Here is a 20,049-nt window from a genome sequence, read left to right on the forward strand (position 1 = left end):
TAGATGGCAGATCTATCTAATTGATTAAGGAGAACATCTGTGCAGACTAGTTAACACTAGATCATCAAAATTAATGGACTACTTGTGGGGTTTATCTTAATTCAGATAGTCTATGGAGACCCTAAGAGACATATTCCAAATTCTTGGTATCATCTCCCGGTAGCCAGCCTTCTGCACTATATCCTCAAGTTTTAAATGTCTGCAGTCATCTGCAGTGATGGAGGATAAAAGTCCTTTCGACGCTACAGGAATATGTGTATTTTATGGGGTTAGGGATCTAAACTGAATGAAAGAAAGCCTATTAAGATAGAAACAACAACAAACAAACCTACCACTAGGAAGCTCCAAGAAGCTGGCGAAAGGATAAATTCTAATAAAGAATTCACCATCCTAAGGCAGCAGAGAAGGTGGTGATTTCTTGAACCATTTGAGCCAGAACCAGACTAAGAAGCTGAACAGAGATGAGGCTGTGACCAGTTGCTGGGTGACAGATGGGCTGTTGTGTAACTGCTTGGCGCCAGCTCAGCACCTGATTCTGTCTTATTAAAACAGTCTCATAGTATAAGCTGACGTCAAACTGGCTACATAACAAAGATGACCTTGAACTTTGGATTCTCCTGCCTCTACCAGTGCTGGGGTTACAGTTCCATGCTACCTGGAGCAGCTTTAAGGAAAAAACTCCTGTTACATACCGTTTTCCAAGAAAAGCTATTTCTTGCTTCAAACTATAGAGTTGCTTAGAAGCTCTTAAAAAACATATGGGTTGCTGTTGAAACAAGGTCTCATGTAGTCATGTAGTCCCAAGCAGTTATGAACTGATCCTGCTTCTGTCTCCCTTAGTGCAGGGATGATAGGCATTTGCCATCACACCCAACTTTAATCAGTTTAGGAAAGGAATACTGGTGCAAATGGATCAGTATTGGACAAGAAACTTCCCTGGAGAAGAGAACTAAGTTAGTGGAGAATAGTGTTCAATATATCAGTTTTCTGGCGGGCAGCAGCCAAAGGGGGCTGATTGATGTGGGAGGATACAGCCCAGTGTGGGCTCTATAAGAAAGCAGGCTGAGCAAGCCTTGAGGAGCAGCACTGCTCCATGGCCTCTTCATCAGTTCTTGCCTCTCGGTTCCTGCCCTGACTTCTTAGTCATAGACAGTTTCCTGGAAGCAAATCGTTCTGTCCTCCCCAGGTTGCTTTGTTTTATAGAAACGCATACAGTGAGAATGCTCAGGGTAAAGTGTCTCCTATGCAAGCCTGACAGTCTCCAAAGCCCACACAATGGTGGGAAGAACAACTGTCTCCACAGAGCTGTCCTTTGACTTCTACAGATGGTATGGTATGTACAACTACCACCTAATACTGTACACACGACAATAAACAAGACTAACCAAATAAACAAGCAAACCATTCCATCTCAGAGCATATTGGATCCAATCTCTTTATTGTCAGGTTCCCCCACCTACCCCGCCCTTCCCAACCCCCTTCACTTTCAAACCTATAGAAAAACCCCAAGGCCTGGGAATGTCCTGGGCAAGAAGAGCAGAGTGTTTCTGCCCCTTGGCCCAGGCAGTGCAGACAGGAAGAGTGCATGGGTTAAGGGTAGGCCAGTAACTCCACTTGCAAAGGATGTAGCACTCATTGGCTGGGATGCATGGGGAAGAAGAAGTTACTGCTGCCAGCTTTCCTCTGGTACCCACTATAGACTGGCATCCAGAGATGGGTGCCTGGCTTGAGGCCTGAGGCAGTGATGCCCTGCTGATGGCCAATGTTCCTGTTAAGCTGAAAAGGAAAGAAAGAAGAAGAAAAAAAAAAAACTAAGACTAAAACTGCCCAGTTTTCTGAATATGTATTAATCAATCAGGGGAAAAGCTTAAACTCCTACCCTGAGGCTCTCACCATCAATACCTAACGTGAACTAGCTCTACAATGTATACCTATCCAGTTACATTCTACTCTTAAACGTCTGCATTTCCATTTGTTACATACACACAATCTTGTGGAGTACAAGGAAATCAGATAAGCAACTGCTCCTGTCATACAGGTATGCATGCTTAGCATGTCTTCCCCATAACAAGATCAGATTGAACCCCTAACTCTAGCCCAAGAGATACTAACTAGTCACTTCCTCTGAAGATAAATGTCACCTTTCCTCTACTCTGTAGGGCTAGTCTATAGAATATGTCCTTACTGCATTCTGAAGACTCAGAATGCTGTGTGCTCAAAGGCTGTCTGTCCTCTCCCCCTGTGGAATGCTTCTCCCTCAGTAATACACAGACTAAGCTGCACACTTCTACCATTTCCAGCCTGCAGTTTTTCCACTATAGTAGTCTGGCTCACAAGGGAACCCTTTCTAGGTGGTCCTGATATGCATAGACATAGGAGTAAGGATGCACAGCATGGCACCCCTGCCCCAATACCTGCTTACTGCAAGGCCCCATCTTCTGCATCTGTGTCCTGGCTGTGTTCCTGAGAAGAAGAGACAAACACAAATCACTCCCTGCAGGTTCCCATGTTCTGTCCTGAGCCATCTGTTGAGGAAGGTCCTGTGGCTCAGAGCACTACCTGGAGGACAGTTAGAAAGTTAGTCCAGCTAAAGGAATCAGCCAATAAAACTGGCTTAGAATCTTGTGAAGGTCATTTGAAGATCCTACTGGAAAAGGGGAGGGACCAGTCATAGGTCAGGATTTGCTGGTATAAGAGGAATGTGCCACTGCAGAAAGCTGAAAGTGGCCCAACTCTGGGGTACTTTTTAGTGTTCTTTAGAGCTTTCACAGAGAAAGTAATAGGCTAAGTTTTTTTTTTTTGTTTTTTTTTTAATAGTGTAAAACAGTTTATTTACGGCATAAAAATGAGTTTAGAAGGGAACAGAGATAGGGGAGGGGAGAGGAAAAAAAGGGGTCAGGGTAAAAAAGAGTTAGGGAGGGAGGGAAAAGGGACAGAGAAGAGACAGAGCTAGGTTTTTAAAAAAGAAAAGAAACAAGCTGGGTATAAGTAGTATTTATGCCTATCACAGCTAAAACCAATCCTCATCCTAGAGCCCAGCAGTGATTAAAAGGAAAAGCTCCAGACCCAGTCAAGTTTTAGATTCATTATAGGCTTTGCTTTTTTTTACTTGCTGTAAGGTACCTGGGAACTCTGAGCTTCAGCTTCACTGGGTAAATGTGGCCATTCTAATCTAATGAGTAATTCAGGACTATTGTTACTGTTAAGGTTAAATATTACAAAGTGTAATATTCAATTCAGTGTTCCTAGAAAAACAGCAAATACATTGTAGCACATACTTTTTAATTGATTGGAAAAAAAAAAAAAAACAAAAACAAAAAAACACCAGACCCTTTCCCTCAATTTAGGCCCCCTGCCATGGCTCCTAGCCTCACCTCATTACTTCCAAGTATATACAGGAGTTCGCTCCTTTAAAAGACAGCCTGTCAGAAGCTTGAAAGGCAATAGCTTTTAGAAAATTATGATAGGAATTAAAATCCCTATCTTCTCACGCCTTCCCCCGTCAATCCCAACCCTTCCCGAGAAACTGTGTGCTTCCTAGGCCCAATTCTCCTCTTCAATACAACTAGAGGACAGATTGGACCCTGGCTTTGCCCAGATCTGCCCCAGTCTTCAGTGGGGTTTCTGATCAGCAACTCAAATAGTAAACTACACACTGCTCATTCTTTCCTATTCCTCATAGGATTGAGGCTCCTAAAAGCAAAAAGAAGCAGGAAGCAGCCAGTTCTGGCTCTTCACTGTCACCATTTAACAGCCCAGCCCTTCCAGGTCACACACTTAGCCAGGCCTTACCAGCTCCTCCTCGCTATGCGTTAGCAGTCCCTCCTCATCACCATCATCTCGAGTTTGAACTTCTCCTTGGGGTGTGCCTGCCTCAGAAGCCGTGTCTTCTTGGGGGGCTGGTGGACGGCTGCTGCTGCAGCTGCCACTGCCACTGCCACTGCCACCACCAACATTGCCACTGCCGCCGCCACTGCTGCTGCCCCCTCCACCACCACTGCTGCTGTCACCCTTCTTCTTGCCATCTTGAAGGATAAAGGATATGGAAAAGAAACCAAAATTCAGCTAAAGCAGCTACTCAGCACACCTTTGTGAGAGCTGGCCACTCTACAACAGGTCCCAAAGTGCAGGATCTCAGATCTCACAGCCCCTACCCCCTGGGTGCTGTCTTCCCAAGGGATGTCCTCAAAGCTGACCTGGGTTGGCCTTCTGTTCCTCAGCAATCTGTTCCAAGCGACCCAACAGGGCATCGATGTTGGACTTGATCTGTGTCAGCTCTGTTTTGATGGTCTGTAGCTCACTGCTCTTTACTGAGAGTGGAGAGGAGACAGAATTATCACTTAGGGGCATGATGTAAACAAACCCCAGCCTCAATCTTCTTCAGAGAACCAAGAGGCCATCCATAGAGTGCCAAGTCCATACATATGAACCTGGTCATCCTAGACCCCAGGTGAATGGGGATGTAAGTGGTAGATGTTCCTATAAACACCTAAGTGATAACTAGTGTCTTAGTTGTGTTATAGGGTGGGCTGTTTTTAAAGGTACAAAAGGGACTTTTGCAATGAGATTTCCTGACTGAAGTATACAGAGACCAGAATAAAGTGTCCTTATCCTCACTAGAGAAGAAACACTGCTATTTCTTTAGTGGGCATCACACCACAGCACTGGGCTTTTTCTGAAGCACTCAACTGTCTGTATAAGAGTAGTAACTTCAACTGTAGATTTGTTCTTTTACTTTACCTTTAATTTATTTCTGTATTTCTGTCTGCATTTACACTTGCACACAAGAACAGAGCATTTGATCCCATCACAGATGGTTGTGAGCCACCATGTGGTTGCTTGGAATTGAACTCAGAACCTCTGGAAGAGCAGTGTTCTTTTCTGCTGAGACATCTCTCCAGCCCTGTTCCTTTATTTTGTAATGTTAAGAAAGTATGATTCACTGGGGGTAGGGAGAGTTTGCTGGCCTTTAAGCCTAGCAACCAGGAGGCAGAACTCTCTGAGTTCAAGGTCAGCCTGATCTACAGAGTGAGTTCTAGGACAGCCAGGGATACAAAAAGAAACCCTGTCTCAAAAATCAAACAAATATAACAACAACAAGCATGATTCTAGGGCCCGGAGAGATGGTTCAGTGGCTAAGAGCTCTGATTGCCTTTGTAGAGGACCTCAGTTTGGTTCCCAAGCTGCCTTAAACTCCAGACCGAGGTAGATTTGCTTCCCCCTTCTTGCCTTCCAGGAACTGTATACAAATGGTACAGTGACATACATGCAGGCAAAACACCAATATACTTAAAACTTTTTAAAAAATCAATTTTTTAAAAAGGAATTCAATCATTTTAGCGGTGAAGAAAAAAAACCTTCCTAATGCTGCAACCTTTTAACACAGTTCCTCATGTGGAGGCCCCCAACTACAAAATCCCTTTGTTGGTACCTCATATCTATAATTCTGCTACTGTTATGAATTGTAATGTAAATGTCTGATATGCAGGACATGCAACCCTCAAGGTAGTCAACAATCCACAGGTTAAGAACCACTGATCTACAAAGATTAAAAGACGTCACCAGAACGCAACTGTACACATCTTTAATCCCAGAACTCAGGAGAAAAAGGAAAAGAATCTTTGTGAGTTTTAGGTAGTCTGGTTTAAATAGTGAGTTCCAGGCCAGCTAGAGATACACGGTGAGACCCTGTCTCAAAAAAAGAAGAAAAAAAAAATAGATGTTACTCACACTTGATTTTGGCTGAGCCAGTAGTGATAGCTGTGGAACGGGCAAAGAGCTTGACAGGAATTGTAGCTTTGACACGACGGGCCAAAGGGACTGTAACACGGGGTCGCTTCACAGGAACTGCCCTGGGCACAGGCACTGGAGAAAGGCGGCCTCGATAATCAAACAGCCTGTGAAGGTAAATAAACCAGAGGCTGCAGCATGGCCTGTGACCACCAGTAGGCACTACAACACCAGCTTTACCTGTATAGCCTGTGAGGGGCCAGGGAGGAACTGACTGCTTCCAACAAGCTGTGCATAAAGGGTTTTCTGGAGCCTAAAGGCTGATGAAATCCTTACTATTTCCACCTTATCCCCAGCCAGGCCAACAGAAGCAGTTTAGGAACAAACAGCCCAGTGTCAGAAAGGAGCCTTTCCTGAGGTCACTGACACTGAGACCTGCCTGCTACTCATAACTGCCACCTCAAGCTTTGATTAGGTTTATAAATCTCAAAGCAGTGTAAACTTCCACATTTGAAAATAAGTGGTAAACCTTTGAACCTTGGTTTTCCCAATTACTTAGTGAGAGTGGCTATCTCTGAATTCACTGTCTATCTGAGCACATAGTAAAGACAGAGCATGAGAACCTTGTTAAAGAACACATAAGGAGGTATGACAATCCAGAATACCAGGGAGTTGATAACCTAACCCATGACTCCAGACTATAAGGCCTTTTTTCTTGTGGACCACCTCATCACCTTTTTGGTTCAGATACAGGCCAAGAGTGGATATCTAATTAGATCCCAAGATCCCAGACTGTGCTGTCACACTAATGCCAATACCTGCTCTTTCCAGAAAGGCTGCTTTTTCTGAATACAAGAGTGAAACTTAAAAGGCTAAGCAAGGAGCTCTCCAACCTTGTCTGCTATAACCATAGTTCTGAAGGGACCACAGCCTTGGTCAGGGATATACACTCTGGAGCTATTTTCTGGGTTAGTCATGGTACCTGTCATGGTGTTCTTTTCAAAGAGTCCCACCAACTGGTGGCAGGTGATTATCAGAGTCTGGGGATGAATGCAATACTGGATCCTGCATCTGACTTGACCCACAAGAGGAGGGGATGACCCTGACCTTGGTCAGAAATCACCGAACCTATCTCACTAACTAGTAGTGTGGGAATTTGCCAAACGTCAGATAATCCATTCATGGACAGAGTTCAGATTAGCATACAAGTCTCCTGACTTTTGGGGTTCTGGCGCTTTCCACTGTATCACATTATTTCCTAAAAACAATTACAGCAGAGAAAATGGTTCAGAAAAATTCTTTTCCCTAGGCTGAAGGAGAAAGAAGGAAGAAAAAGTTCTGACTCAATCTTTACTACAACTTCTAGTCAAGACATGGCCAGGAGCTGGTGTTGTGGTTAGTCTTGTAACAAGCAGATGCAGGAGGATTATTCAGTTTGAAAACTGTTCTTAACAAACGTGGCGGAGGCTATGTTGAACCCATGGTTTCAAGGTTAAAATCAGATAGAACTAGGGCTAGAAGACAGATGACAACCTATCAGGGACTAATTCAGGCCTCCAATGATGATTACCTCTTAGTAATAAGGGCCAGACTAATCTGTAGGCTTTCTTTTGGACTGGGTGATCACTTACAGAGGCAGACACTAAACAGAGTTAAGGGCTCAAGAACTACCTGTGAAGGCACTGTCCTTGGTTTTGTATTCCAATTGCCTTGTGTATCTCTTAGCTGCATACTCCCTATTCTACAGGAGTAGGAGGAGGCAAGGTAGTCAAAGTGTGTAAGAGTTTGGTGTAATGGTAAAAGCACTTATAGAATGAGACCCTAGTCCTAGCTCTGCCACTGTTTTGTGACGCAACCTTGAACCAAAAACTCATTCACACTTCTATGCTTCAGTTCCCAACTGGAGGACTTTGTAAGCTATACCAGCAAACTCAAGACCCTTCCAGTTTGCCTGTTTAATACCTGGACATGCCCCTTCCCTGCTCACCTGGCACAGAAGTAGTCTTGGTAGTAATCATAGTCAAAGCTGTAGCCACTGGGAAAACAAAGGGAGATGGCCACTCAGCCCACTTCTCCACAGGTCCTCATCTCCAAATGTCTTCCTAAAGTCTAAGCTCAGCAAACTGTCACTATCAGCATTTACTCCCTCTGTGAAAAGAGGGACCACCCATGCATAAAAAAACAAAAAACCAAAAAAAATCAAACGAGACATAGCGCCCCACCTGTATATGGCAGTTGCTGCTCTCTTTAGCCCCTTGGGTCTATTAGGCTTGGGCTCTCCAGCCATGTTGATATCTGTGAGGAGGAAGAAGCAGAGTTGGAATGCTGATGTGACAACAGGATGTCCATGTCACCATCGTGCCTCAATGTATTTACACAGTGCACACAAGGAATTGAGGCAGCCAAAGATCTTCACACATTTCATATTCAAACATAGGAAGAATAATCCAGACATTACATGGATATGCCTGGTTACACATTCATATACATTCTGACACATAAGTCTTCACATACCATATACGCCATCCATATAAATACAAATTTCCAGTTAGGTTCATATAAATTAGACACACACACACACACACACACACACACACACACTCATTCACATATACATATCCAAGTAAGAAAGTCATATACATAGATAATATCTACACTCAAATATACTCAGACTGCCTACAGGTAAAGAAGCCAATGCATATTCATGGGCATTACACCAAAAATCTCTCTGCCTAGCATGGTGCTTAGCATGTAAGATCAAGAAATATTCAGTTAAAAAAAAAATAAGCATTTGCTTCCACACTCACACATATTATACATGCAAAAATGTGTGCTCACTCACATATTCTCTATACATTCAACCACTTCACATACATCATATTCACTCGTACATATGTGTAGATATCCCTTCTAAAATATATACAAAGAAATATGTGAGCTTGTGTGAGCACATGCACACAAATACAAAACAGTGTAGGGTGGATACCAACAGTTATTTCATGTGTGTAATCAATAATGCCAAGAGCACACATCTTCCCCTTAGTCCTGTATTCATAGCTCCTCACAGCTTTCAGAAAGGCTTCTAACCCACATCTTCTGTAGACTGGGGCAACAAGCCATGCTAATTCAGTCTGTTCTTTTTCTGTGGAGAATCTAGATTTTAACTGAAACCACAAAGCTTGTTATTAAGAGACTATGAGACAAGATCAGCGAGTATATTGCTCAACCCATATCTGAGAAACTTCTTGCAGTGCACAGGAATTAACACAGAGACCCACAACTGGACAATGTGAGACTATGGAGCGCTCAGTTCCAAATGGGATGTCGTTATCAAACCACTCCCTTCAAGGCAAAGGGAGCTACACAGAAGAGAGTGGAAAAGATTGTAAGAGTCAGAGGTGACAAATGACTCCAAAGAAACCGTGTCTTCTAGACACAACAGGACTAACTGCACACACGAGACCTACACAGGTTCAAGCCCAACTGGGCTGCAGCACTAAAGGGGTTAAGTGGAAAAGGTTCCTTACCCCAGTCAAGAGCTGTGTAATTGATATCTGCTGGCCAAAGGAAAACCCACTCTTCTCCGAGGCAGCTGTCAGTGGGTCTATCAACCATATACTAGGGCAGGCCCCGTGTCCAGGGGCAACTGGCCAATACAAAACTGAATCAATGTTTGCTTGCTTGTGGAAGGGGGAGCTTTTGGGGTTTTTTTGTTTGTTTGTTTGGCATTTTTGTCTATTTGATTTTCTTGTTTTTATTCATTTCTTTTTAAAGAGAAAGAGGAAGGCAAAAAAATCCCCACAAAAGTTGGATGGATAGGTAGATCTGGGACGAGTTGGGGAAGGGAAAAATACTCAAAAGATTTTGTATGAAAAGAAATTTAAGTTTAAAGGGGGAGAAGGGGTTAGTGAAGGCCAGTGGGAGATGTTTGTTTAGTCAGCCTGATGATTAGATCCTTGAACCCACATAAAAGTGAAAAGAGAACCAACTCCATAAATCTGTCCTCTGACCTCCACACAGGAAGCATAGTTCACACATACACAGGATCCCCTTGGCTCATCTTGAACTCAGAGATATCCACTTGCCCTCCTAAGTGCTCAGATTAAAGGCATGTGCTATCATGCCCAGAAATACATTAAGGGGAAAAAAAAAAAAAAAAAGAGGAACTAAGAAAGCAGTAACAGTAGAAAGGGGGCTTCTATAACAATCCCCTATTTAGCACTAATTTAAGAATGACTTAATTTATGTTTCAAATATAATCTCTATCTGTTGAAATTTTAAAGTCTCAGATGACAGCTTCTCAGGACAGAAAGAGGTTTCACTTACCCAGGGTCTGTCCAGCCAGCACCCGCCCATTCTCTCCTAGCACAGCTGCCCGGGCATGGCGCTCATTGGCATACTGGACAAAAGCATAGCCTTTGTGCACAGAACAGCCAGCCACACGGCCATATTTGGAAAAGATGGTTTCCACGTCTGACTTCTTTACCACAGCTGTGTTTAGGTTTCCAATGAAGACCCGAGAGTTGATGGACTTAGGGTCATTCTTGTTGGTCACATTGCTGGTCTGAATCTTCAAGGACATGGTGTCCACCTAAAAAGAGAATGCCAATGTGAAACTGGGTTCCCTCCCAGGCTAGGCTCAGCAAATGTTCGTGGCCCACATCCTTACTAACCTTCATTGCTCCTTGCCTTTCTATACATTCTCTCATCCCTCCCCCCTACAGTACCCATCCCTCCCTCTTCACACATCCGGTTTTTTGTTACATTACCAAAAGTTGCCACTTAATGACCACCTATCTTATACTAAGTGCTTTACAATGTTCCTTCAATTGGTACTCACATGGTAATGCACACGGGAAAAAAAGCCAACATTTTAGTAAGGTCGAGACTCACCAATCTGCTTAACACCAATTCATTTTAACCATATACTTTAAACATTTATCTCAAATGTAACCACACTGTAAAGCTAAATTTAATAACGTTCTACAGCTTTTCTTTTGTCCCTTCAATGTTAAACCATAGTAAAGAGGACACATGACAATTTTAAGAGATGCTTCTACAGAACAGTGCCTATTATGAAGATTGCTCAATCTTATTTCAATGTACCTCATCTTTACTAACCATTCTGTAAAAGGTGTGCTTACAGAGAGGCCTTACCAGGTACTCACTGTAGGCTAAGGGTAGCATATAATACTGAATATGAGCCTAAGAACTCATGGGTGAATATAGTTTGTTTTACCAGAAACTAAGACTCTAGTTTAAAAAAAAAAGCCTGGTAAAATTATTAACTTGCTAGTAAGAGGCATTTTGCCATGTTTAAGACCCATTTCTGTTAACTTCCTAGAAGTAAAGCAAATCTAGATAGAAAAGATAACATGTTTACCTCAGAATGGTCCTTAATAATTTATTGGTTATCCACTTTATACTAATTCAAAATCTGTTTGGTTTAGAGACAAGTTAGCAACTTAATCTTATGTGGGTGTATGGATGTATATGTGTAGGTCAGCAGACAAACTTAGGTATCATTCCTTGGTCCACCTGTTGTTTTGTCTTGCAAGACTGTTTTTCACTGTTCTACCTTTACTAAATAGGCCAACCTGCCTGGCCAGCAAGCTTAACTGCTTCCTCCAGCACTGGAATTATAATGCATGTCCCCAACTCTGACTTTTTAAAATGTATGCCCTGTTGGCCACAATGAAGCACATCTTTAATCTCAGCACTCAGTTGAGTTCAAGGCCAACCTGGTCTACATAGTGAATTTCAGGCCAGCCTGGAAGGGAGGGAGGGAGGGAGGGAGGGAGGGAGGGAGGGAGGGAGGGAGGGAGGGAAATTGATAATCAAGGTCCTCACTGACCCTCCCTACAAGTATTTTTTGTTCTTTGTGCTCTGGCAGGCAATCAATGTAACTCACAAGGCCTCCTAAAAGTGGTTATACCTTGGCATAGCCCCAGGAAAAATGGAAGAAAGTTGTTAATTCCAATGGGGAGAAGTTTGCAGTTTGGCTTGGCATTTGTACTTACTGGCTGTGTTCTGCCTACTGATGCAGGTTTGTACAATTCCAGTATCATCTCCTAGGGTACTATTAGAAGGTACTAAGCCTCCAAGCAACACACACACCCACCCACCCACACACCCACCTTCATCACCCTGCCTGTTTATTATACCTAACTGGGGGGGGGGGGGCCTTGTTTTCAGAGATTTAAGAATGCAGCTGAAGAAACCTGTTATCTTTCCAATGCCTTCTCTGTATACTACTCTGCAGACAACCTGCTTTGAAGTTGGCTGGTTCTTACCAGCTGGTGGCACTGTTTACAAATAAATCACAGGCTGAACCCCAAAAAAAAAAAAAAAAAAAAAAAACTGCTCCCAGAAGGACTAACAGGAGTAAGAGAAGCAAGAGGCTCAGAACTTATTTTCCTGCTACTAATGAAGAGCTGGTGTGAGCTTTAAAACTGACTTGGAAGAGACAGGCTCTTGTTACTAAGTTTACTCTTTTCCGAAATCACCACCATTTATTTATGAAGCAGTGAAGGACACAAAGATTACCCATGAACGTACCCAACACACTCTGCACAAGCAAAGGCTTATTTAGTGATCCCATTTTTCAGTTATAAGAAACAATCCTTCCATCTGAATGCTGAGTCATTCAAAGGGTCCTTGTCCATCCACAAATATAAAGAACGGTGTAAGGGACCTGTGTGACAATAGATGACTGATCTGCTCAAAACTATGAAGTGTTAGTCTGAGAGATGCCACTGTTTGGGAGGAGGGAGCCAACCAAGCCCACAGTATGGACTGAGGAAGGGGAGGGAGAGATGATAGTTCAGATACAGTGGCGGTGGCCCTGTAATTTATCTGATAGGGACCGGCTAGTTATGGATCCCCTCAGACTGTGAGAAGGACGCATTCACTGATTTGCTGGAGAATAGTCCTTCAGGTTTGGCCCTGCCAACCTTCTCTCCCCTCATCTGAGATTTGGGACAATAAATAAAAAAGAACCTTGCAAACTGTGAAGGTTTTTAAAAGATCAAATATTAATATAAGTATGTGTTTGTCTATTCCACTAACATCACCACTAACGGGACCATTCTAGAGATCAGACTAGAACACATTCTTAGGATACCAGGAAAAGCAAACGATGTCACTCTGTTCTCATCTCTTGAGATGACACAGGAAGTCTATGCACGTGGCCTCTATGTAGAACATACCTAAACCCCAAATCTATACCCTCTCAGCTAACTTTAAAGTTTTTATGATCTGTGGCATGCAGGCTATATGCTACTCCTTAATTCCCTAAGTGCAAGAGGACACATGTCTAGAGAGTTAACACTTTGAATGGTCCTACAAAAGTATGTACCATATTTCCTAGCTTCTACGCCTAGTTTTCTAGTCTGGTCCAAATGTCTACCACCTTCACAAACCAACCATCCCCAACTTAGAAACCACCCCCTATTTTGTGCCCTGCCCCATCTCCTTTCCACTTTTAAAAAAGACAAAGTAGGATGCCTTCAACTTGCTATATAGCGCAGGATGACCTTTTAAATTCCTGACACTCCTCATCTCAAGTGCTAGGACTATCACATCTAGCTTATTTCTGGGAATCCTAAAAATATCAATGCATTGTTCAGCAAACAACTACCTAACTTAATAGTCAAGGGGACTTAACATTCTACAGTCTAGACTAATCGGCTGTAAACCTGACTCTGGCTCTGCCATGCCTCCCTTGTTACGCTTCCAACCCTGTCTCTCAGATTAAATCTAGCATTTAAACCTGCTCACAACTGGACCTGTTCCTTGTTCATCTGCAAGGAGGAGTTGCTACTCTTGGTCTTGTTGTACCAATGCTGTTTAGTCAGTTTTAGTCAGAGCTGGTGGGTTATTTCTGGCTTTATTCTCCTCCCTTTTCCCTTAGATAACCAAGGACAGCAAGTAGTAAGTAGCTCTCAGTGATATGGGACTATCTCTGGAGAAAGCCAACCAATTAGATGGTATCTAGGGACTCCTTAGTCCAGAGATCCTGGTTACCAGTTAGCCATGGATGGCAGAACATCTAGTAATCTCATTAAACTCACCAGGTCCTCACTCATTAACACTGCCCAAATGATCATTACTGGCCAGACAGGCCTAACTTCCCAAGTAGTTATGACAATTTCCACCCCAAGAAAAACCCCAGCTCTCAAGTTACCCAAGCAGAAGTGCAAGCTGACCTGGCTACAGACCCAAAACAAATCCTGTCATTTTTACAAACAATAACTCCCTTGTTCTGAAAACAGAAAGCACTCCCTGTTTATCTTTGTAAGACTGTTGTGATCAACTAGGCTGACCAATGTGAAAGTGCTGTTGTATCTGTAACTATTCAAAAGACACAGGGTTACACCTATTTCTATTACTGCCCAATTTCTATGCCTCACATTCAACAACTGTTTCTAAGTGTTGCCCATGCTGACCTTGCTAAGAAAAAATAGTGTTTTATTTGTTTATCAAGAAGCCCTCTCTCACCAGGCACATTGGCATATGCCTTTAATCTCAGCAGCAGGTATATATAGTTTACACAGTGAGTTCCAGGTCAGCCAGGGCTACATAGTAAGACCCTGTCTCAAGAAAGCAAAATTTGAAAAGCCTTCTTTCTGGAAACCTAGTTTTTGTTATTATGTTGGTGTTGTTTTTCCTCAAAACAAAACGAAATAGCAAAACCAACATAAACTTTGGAGTGAGGTAGGACTGAGTTCCAAAACTAGTCCTGTCAATTTGTAAACTCAGCCATGTCCCTCACACTTCCTAGGCTTCAAAATCCTCAATGGCATATGGCCAAAGATACTAGTATCCAGTAAGCCAAAGAGAAGGATCAGCTGGTAAAGGAACATGCCACCAAGCCTGAAGACCTGAGTTTGTGAGATCTGTAGGACATCTACAGGAGAGGAAGAGAACCATTTCTTGCTTGCTGTTCTGACCTCCATGTGTGTACCCACAGACTGACTGACTACATACATTCATACATACATACATTCATTCATACATTCATACATACATGGAATTTTTATAAAGAATTTTAAGTCAGGGAGCTGGAGAGATAGCTCAGTGGTTAAGAACACTGGCTGCTCTTCCAGAGCACCAGGATTCAATTCCCAGCAACCACATGGCAACTCACACCTCTCTATAACAGGGCTTTTAATACCCTTCTACATACATACATGCAGGTAAAAATCACCAATGGACATAAAATAATTATATATTTTTAGAAGTTTAAAGTAAAAAAAAAGTTTAAGTAAAACATTAAGTCAGGCTTGGTGATGCACAGCTTTAATTTTCAGCGCTCTAGAGGTAGAAGCGAGCAGAACACAAGTGAGTTAAAGGTTGGCCTAGTGTGGCTGTTCTTGGTTGTCAACTTGACTATATCTAGAATTAAAACTCAGGGGGCTCATGACAGGGTTCCTCTGTGTAGCCCTGGCTGTCCTGGAGCAGGCTGGACTCAAACTCAGAGATCTGTCTGCCTCTCCCTTCCAAGTGCTAGATTAAAGGAATGCATGCAATACCACACCCAGGCTGGGGATTTTTCTTAATTAACTCATCGTAAGTGGGAAGACCCACTTATAATCTGGATCTTTGAAGTGGGAAAATATACCTTTAACCCAGATCTTTTGGGGTGAGAAGAGCCACCTTTCATCTGGGTCACACCTTCTGTTGGCAGCCTACATAACGGAAATGGAAGGAAGCGCGCTCGCACATTCTCCCTCTCTCCCTGTCCTCACTTCTGCTAGCTAGTCCATTCCTTCACTGGCATTAAGTCCTACCTCTGTACACTGAGGGTCAGCTGAGACATCCATCTTCATAGACTGAACAGCTATTAGATTCTTGGTACCTTCTGTTCAAGAACAGCCAATGTTAGATTAGCTGGACATCAGCCTGTAAGTCGTTCTAATAAATACCCTTTCTATAATATAAAGATTCATTCTGTAAGTTCTATTCCTCTGGAGAACCCTAATATACTTAGTCTGTACAGCAAGTTCCAGAATAGTCAGGTCTACACTGAGAGATCCTGCCTCAAAATAACTACTTAAATTAATAGTAAAAGAAATAAAAATTTAGTATCCAGTTGTCTTAGTCGGGGTTTCTATTCCTGCACAAAACATCATGACCAAGAAGCAAGTTGGGGAGGAAAGGGTTTATTCAGCTTACACTTCCATATCAATGTTCATCACCAAAGGAAGTCGGGACTGGAACTCAAACAGGTCAGGAAGCAAGCCAGTAAGTAACATCCCTCCATGGCTTCTGAGTCAGCTCCTGCTTCCTGACCTGGAATAGAAACCCTGACACTAAGAAAAATTGGTACCAGCATAGTGGGGGTATTCTTGTGATAACCTGACCATGTTTTGGGGAGGACTGTAGAAGGATTTTGGAACTTTGAGCTAGAAGAGTTAAGAGCTCTGTAGGATGTTCTGTATGAGCTTTGAAAATAATATTGAGAACAGTGCAGAAGATGAAGGCCTGGCTTGTGAAATTTCAGAGGGAAGATTAAAGACTCTTATCAGGGCTGTTGCTGTTTTGATTGTGAAGATTCTATGGTTTTGGTTAGCTGGGGCTAAAGAATCAACTGTGATTAACAAGATACCAGAACTACTAAAGCAAAACCTTTGCATTACTGGGACTATTGATGCTGGTCAGCTGAAGGTAAGAAATTAGTGGTGATTAAGAAGAGACCAGCATCACTGAGGTGAAATTTTCTGGGAACTGTTTTCTGAGAGCACAAAGAGGCTGTGTTCCAGAGATAGCCAAGGTTGTACCTCGTACTGTGGCTGGGCTTGGTAATGTCACCCAGGTGGTACTGGTTTTTAAGGAATGAAGGGGTTATGAAGAGCAGCTGAGGCTTGGCACTGTAAGAGGCCATGGAAAAGCCATTGGTGAAGGTGGAGCCTCAGTTGCAATTAGTGCCCCAGGACTGACAGTAGTGTTTTCAAGCAGCTGGAATCTACAAGACAAGGTGTGTGCTACAAAGGGCAGACCCAAGCCCTTGGAGGAACCCAGAAGTTTGTAAGTGGATCCCAGACACTGGATGGTTAGTTTGGTTTTACTTTTGATTATGACTGTTCCCTGCTATTTTTCCCTCTTAAAGAAAGAAGTGGAGCCCACAGTTAATAGACTTTGAAATTGTAAAGACTTGGAATTTTAAAAGAGACTGGATATTTTAAAGGGATTGACATTTTAATATGTAAGATTTTGTAAAGACTGTGGACTCGAGGTTATTTAGATCTTGGGGATGAATAAGAAAGTAAGGGTTGAGGCTTAATAGTGATGTGTTTGTGTAACAAGTTGAAAAGGGGTCAATTGTACTGGCTGGTTTTGTGTCAACTTGACACAAGCTGTAGTTATCACAGAGAAAGGAGCCTCAGTTGAGGAAATGCCCTCATGAGATCCAACTGTAAGGCATTTTCACAACTACTGATCAAAGGGGGAGGCCTAGCCCATTGTGGGTGGTGCCATCCCTGGGCTGGTAGACCTGGATTCTGTAAGAAAGCTGAGATGTATCAGTGGTTAAGAGCACTGACTGCTCTTCCAGAGATCCTGAGTTCAATTCCCACAACCACATGGTAGCTCACAACCATCTGTAATGGGATCTGATGCCCTCTTCTGGTGTGTCTGCAGACAGCTACAATGTACTCACATACATTAAATAAGTAAATAAATATTTAAAGAAAGAAAGAAAGAAAGCCGGCTGAGCAAGCCAGGGAAAGCAAGCCAGTAAGTAACATCCCTCCACGGCCTCTGCATTAGCTCCTGCTTCCTGACCTGCTCGAGATCCAGTCCTGACTTCCTTTGGTGATGAACAGTGATATGGAATAAACCCTTTCCTCATCAGCTTGCTTCTTGGTCATGACGTTTTGTGCAGAAATAGAAACCTGACTAAGACACCAGTCTAATGTCAGGTGCTGGTAGGTATTAAGAGACAGAATGTTGCCAGATATTGGTGGCATGTGCTGTTAATCCCAGCACTCAGAAAGCAAAGACCGGCAGATCTTAGAGGTTCAAGCCCAGCCTGGTCTACAGAGCATGGGTCCATAACAGCTAGACTACACAGAGAAACCCTGTTTCAAATGAAGGGGGAAGGAGGTAAGGAATGACTGGGATGGGAGGAATGCTATGGTTTAGATATAATAGCCCCAAAGGCTCATGTGCTGAATAAAGTCTTATTCCCCAAATAGAAGCACTATTTTTAATGACTGGACTGTGAGGATGCTAGTTGATGAGCTCATGGCGGTACGGGCTATAAGGGGGCAACACCTGGCTGGAAGATGTAAGTCACTGAAAGCATGTCTTTGAAACACATATTTCTTATTCTTCTCTGTGTCCCTGCTGCTTGCTACCTTAAGATGAACAGTTTTGTTTTACCATGACCCTTTACCATGACATTGTTTTATAGAAACGAAGAACTAAACATTGGTTGAAACCTCTGAAACGGTTTGCCAAACCAAATTCTCACTTCCTTAACGGAACAGAAAGTCCATGTTAAAGCTGTCGTCCCATCTTAATGTCTAGTATCTACAAACGTCACCCGTGTTTCCTTTCGTGCCTATCAAACCATCATAGCAAAAGAAGAGATTCCAGGCACTGCAGTCCTCACTCATTTGTGCCATGGGGCCTAGTTCTCTACTATTTCAGTGTTGTTACCATGTAGTAAGACCTGAAGGGACACCAGAAGGCAGAACTAGGTCATGTCATCTCTCCATGGCACAGATATGTATCCCACTTCTCCTGTATTTGATTTTTGACTATGGCTTTACATGAAAACTTAGAATTAATGAAGATTGTTCCTCAATAATTAATGGAGAAATGCATTAAAGACTATAATCTCCTAAACTGACTTAAGATAATAAAAGAAATCACCCACAAACATCTAATCATGACTAAAAATAAATCCTAAGCTAATCATGGACTAAGCATTAGCAAATAAACTGTGTGTTTATTCATCTATTAAGTAGTCTAGTGACTAGACTCAGTCAAATGGGGGACACCCACATGCTCAGAAAGCAGATGTGTCCTGGTTCCAGTCCACTGTCCCAGAAAGCAGTGTGGGTAAACAGAAAGGGAAGGAACATGGGAGAAAGATCTACTAAAAGGGAGACTGTCTAAGATGAAGTACCATTGGGTGGTAGCAACAAAGTGTAGGAAAAATATACAGAATTATGTCTTTTAAACTTATCCTTTCTTACTTGCTTTTGAAAATATACAGACTTAAAGAAGCTTCCCTAGTCAGTTTCTGCTGGATGTTTTGAGAACCTGACATGATGTTTTGCTTGGCTATATATCTGTGTATTGATTATTTGCTATTTACTCTCTTGTTTTGGATTGCTATATACTTAGCTCACTTGTTCAAAACCAAGTATAACTGTTGTAAGTCATTCTCTGGAACACATAAAACAGTAGATTTCAGGCCACAGAAGCCTCTCACTATGAGGCAGATGATGGTGTTTAATGTAACCAAAGACAAGTTAGTACTACTCAAGCCAGAGCTGGCACAAATGTGAGACCAGAGTTGGTCCTTTCAACCTTGGTTAAGAATGGCTTCAGTGCTGAGCAAAGAGTTGGTCAGTTTCTCATTTAGGCAAACTCATGGTCTTTCTTAGAGCAAACTCACAAGCCCAAGAGCCAATCAGCACTTTGCTGTGAAACTGCAATTTAGCCCTCTCCCACTTTTTATGGCTCTCAAAGCTGGCTCCTCACCGTGATAACGAAGCAAGATTAGTCACTGCTTGCTGTTGCTTGATTATAGCTATCCTTTGCTGTAAATGAAGTTTAAAACTCATCAAGGGTTTGTCAGCTATGACTTACGAGCCTTTCTCCTGCAGAGAAGTCAGGTAGTGACAAATGTCCCTCTAGCTCTGCTATCCATTTTAAGTTGGAAGGTGCCATGTTCCAATTACTGAAGACCCCACCGCAGCTCATGGAAAACCTTGCTCTAGGCTATAGCCATTAGTCAGGCCTGGCAGGGCTACCCTAGGCCCAAGCCTCCTTGAGTAAGAGTGGACAAGAGTACTTATCCTGACTTTTGAGCTAGTCCCTTCATCCTTACCTTATATTAACCCTAGTGGTTTAGATACATTTCATAGAACCATGTTTGTTATCTCAAAGTAGTCAGGTTAGAGACTACCTAAAACAGGCATAAAGAAATTCTCTCTCTCTCTCTCTCTCTCTCTCTCTCTCTCTCTCTCTCTCTCTCTCTCTCTCTCTCTCTCTCTCTCTCTCTCTCTCTCACACACACACACACACACACACACACACAGAGTCAGGTGAATGATATAAAATGTGATCCTCCAGGGGAAAGCC

General features: G+C 42.7%; 1 protein-coding gene across 3 annotated transcripts in view; it reads right to left on the reverse strand.

Annotated features, from left to right (window-relative positions):
* Nucleotides 1-1,480: 1,480 nt before the first annotated feature.
* Nucleotides 1,481-20,049, reverse strand: part of RALY (RALY heterogeneous nuclear ribonucleoprotein) — a 74,565-nt gene continuing 55,996 nt past the window's right edge. For 2 of the 3 annotated variants that reach the window (XM_080925805.1, XM_080925804.1), the window contains exons 3-10: nt 10,057-10,321; nt 7,953-8,025; nt 7,718-7,765; nt 5,731-5,897; nt 4,197-4,310; nt 3,793-4,025; nt 2,415-2,463; nt 1,481-1,776 (exon numbers count right to left, since the gene is read on the reverse strand). In XM_080925805.1, coding sequence (XP_080781931.1) covers nt 2,419-2,463; nt 3,793-4,025; nt 4,197-4,310; nt 5,731-5,897; nt 7,718-7,765; nt 7,953-8,025; nt 10,057-10,312 — 936 coding nt within the window. In that variant the 5' untranslated portion in view covers nt 10,313-10,321 and the 3' untranslated portion in view covers nt 1,481-1,776; nt 2,415-2,418. The remainder of the gene's footprint in view (nt 1,777-2,414; nt 2,464-3,792; nt 4,026-4,196; nt 4,311-5,730; nt 5,898-7,717; nt 7,766-7,952; nt 8,026-10,056; nt 10,322-20,049) is intronic. The other variant, XM_080925806.1, reaches the window with a different exon arrangement.

The sequence above is a fragment of the Micromys minutus genome (assembly GCF_963924665.1).
Source record: "Micromys minutus genome assembly, chromosome: 11".
Classification (NCBI taxonomy): Eukaryota; Metazoa; Chordata; class Mammalia; order Rodentia; family Muridae; genus Micromys; species Micromys minutus.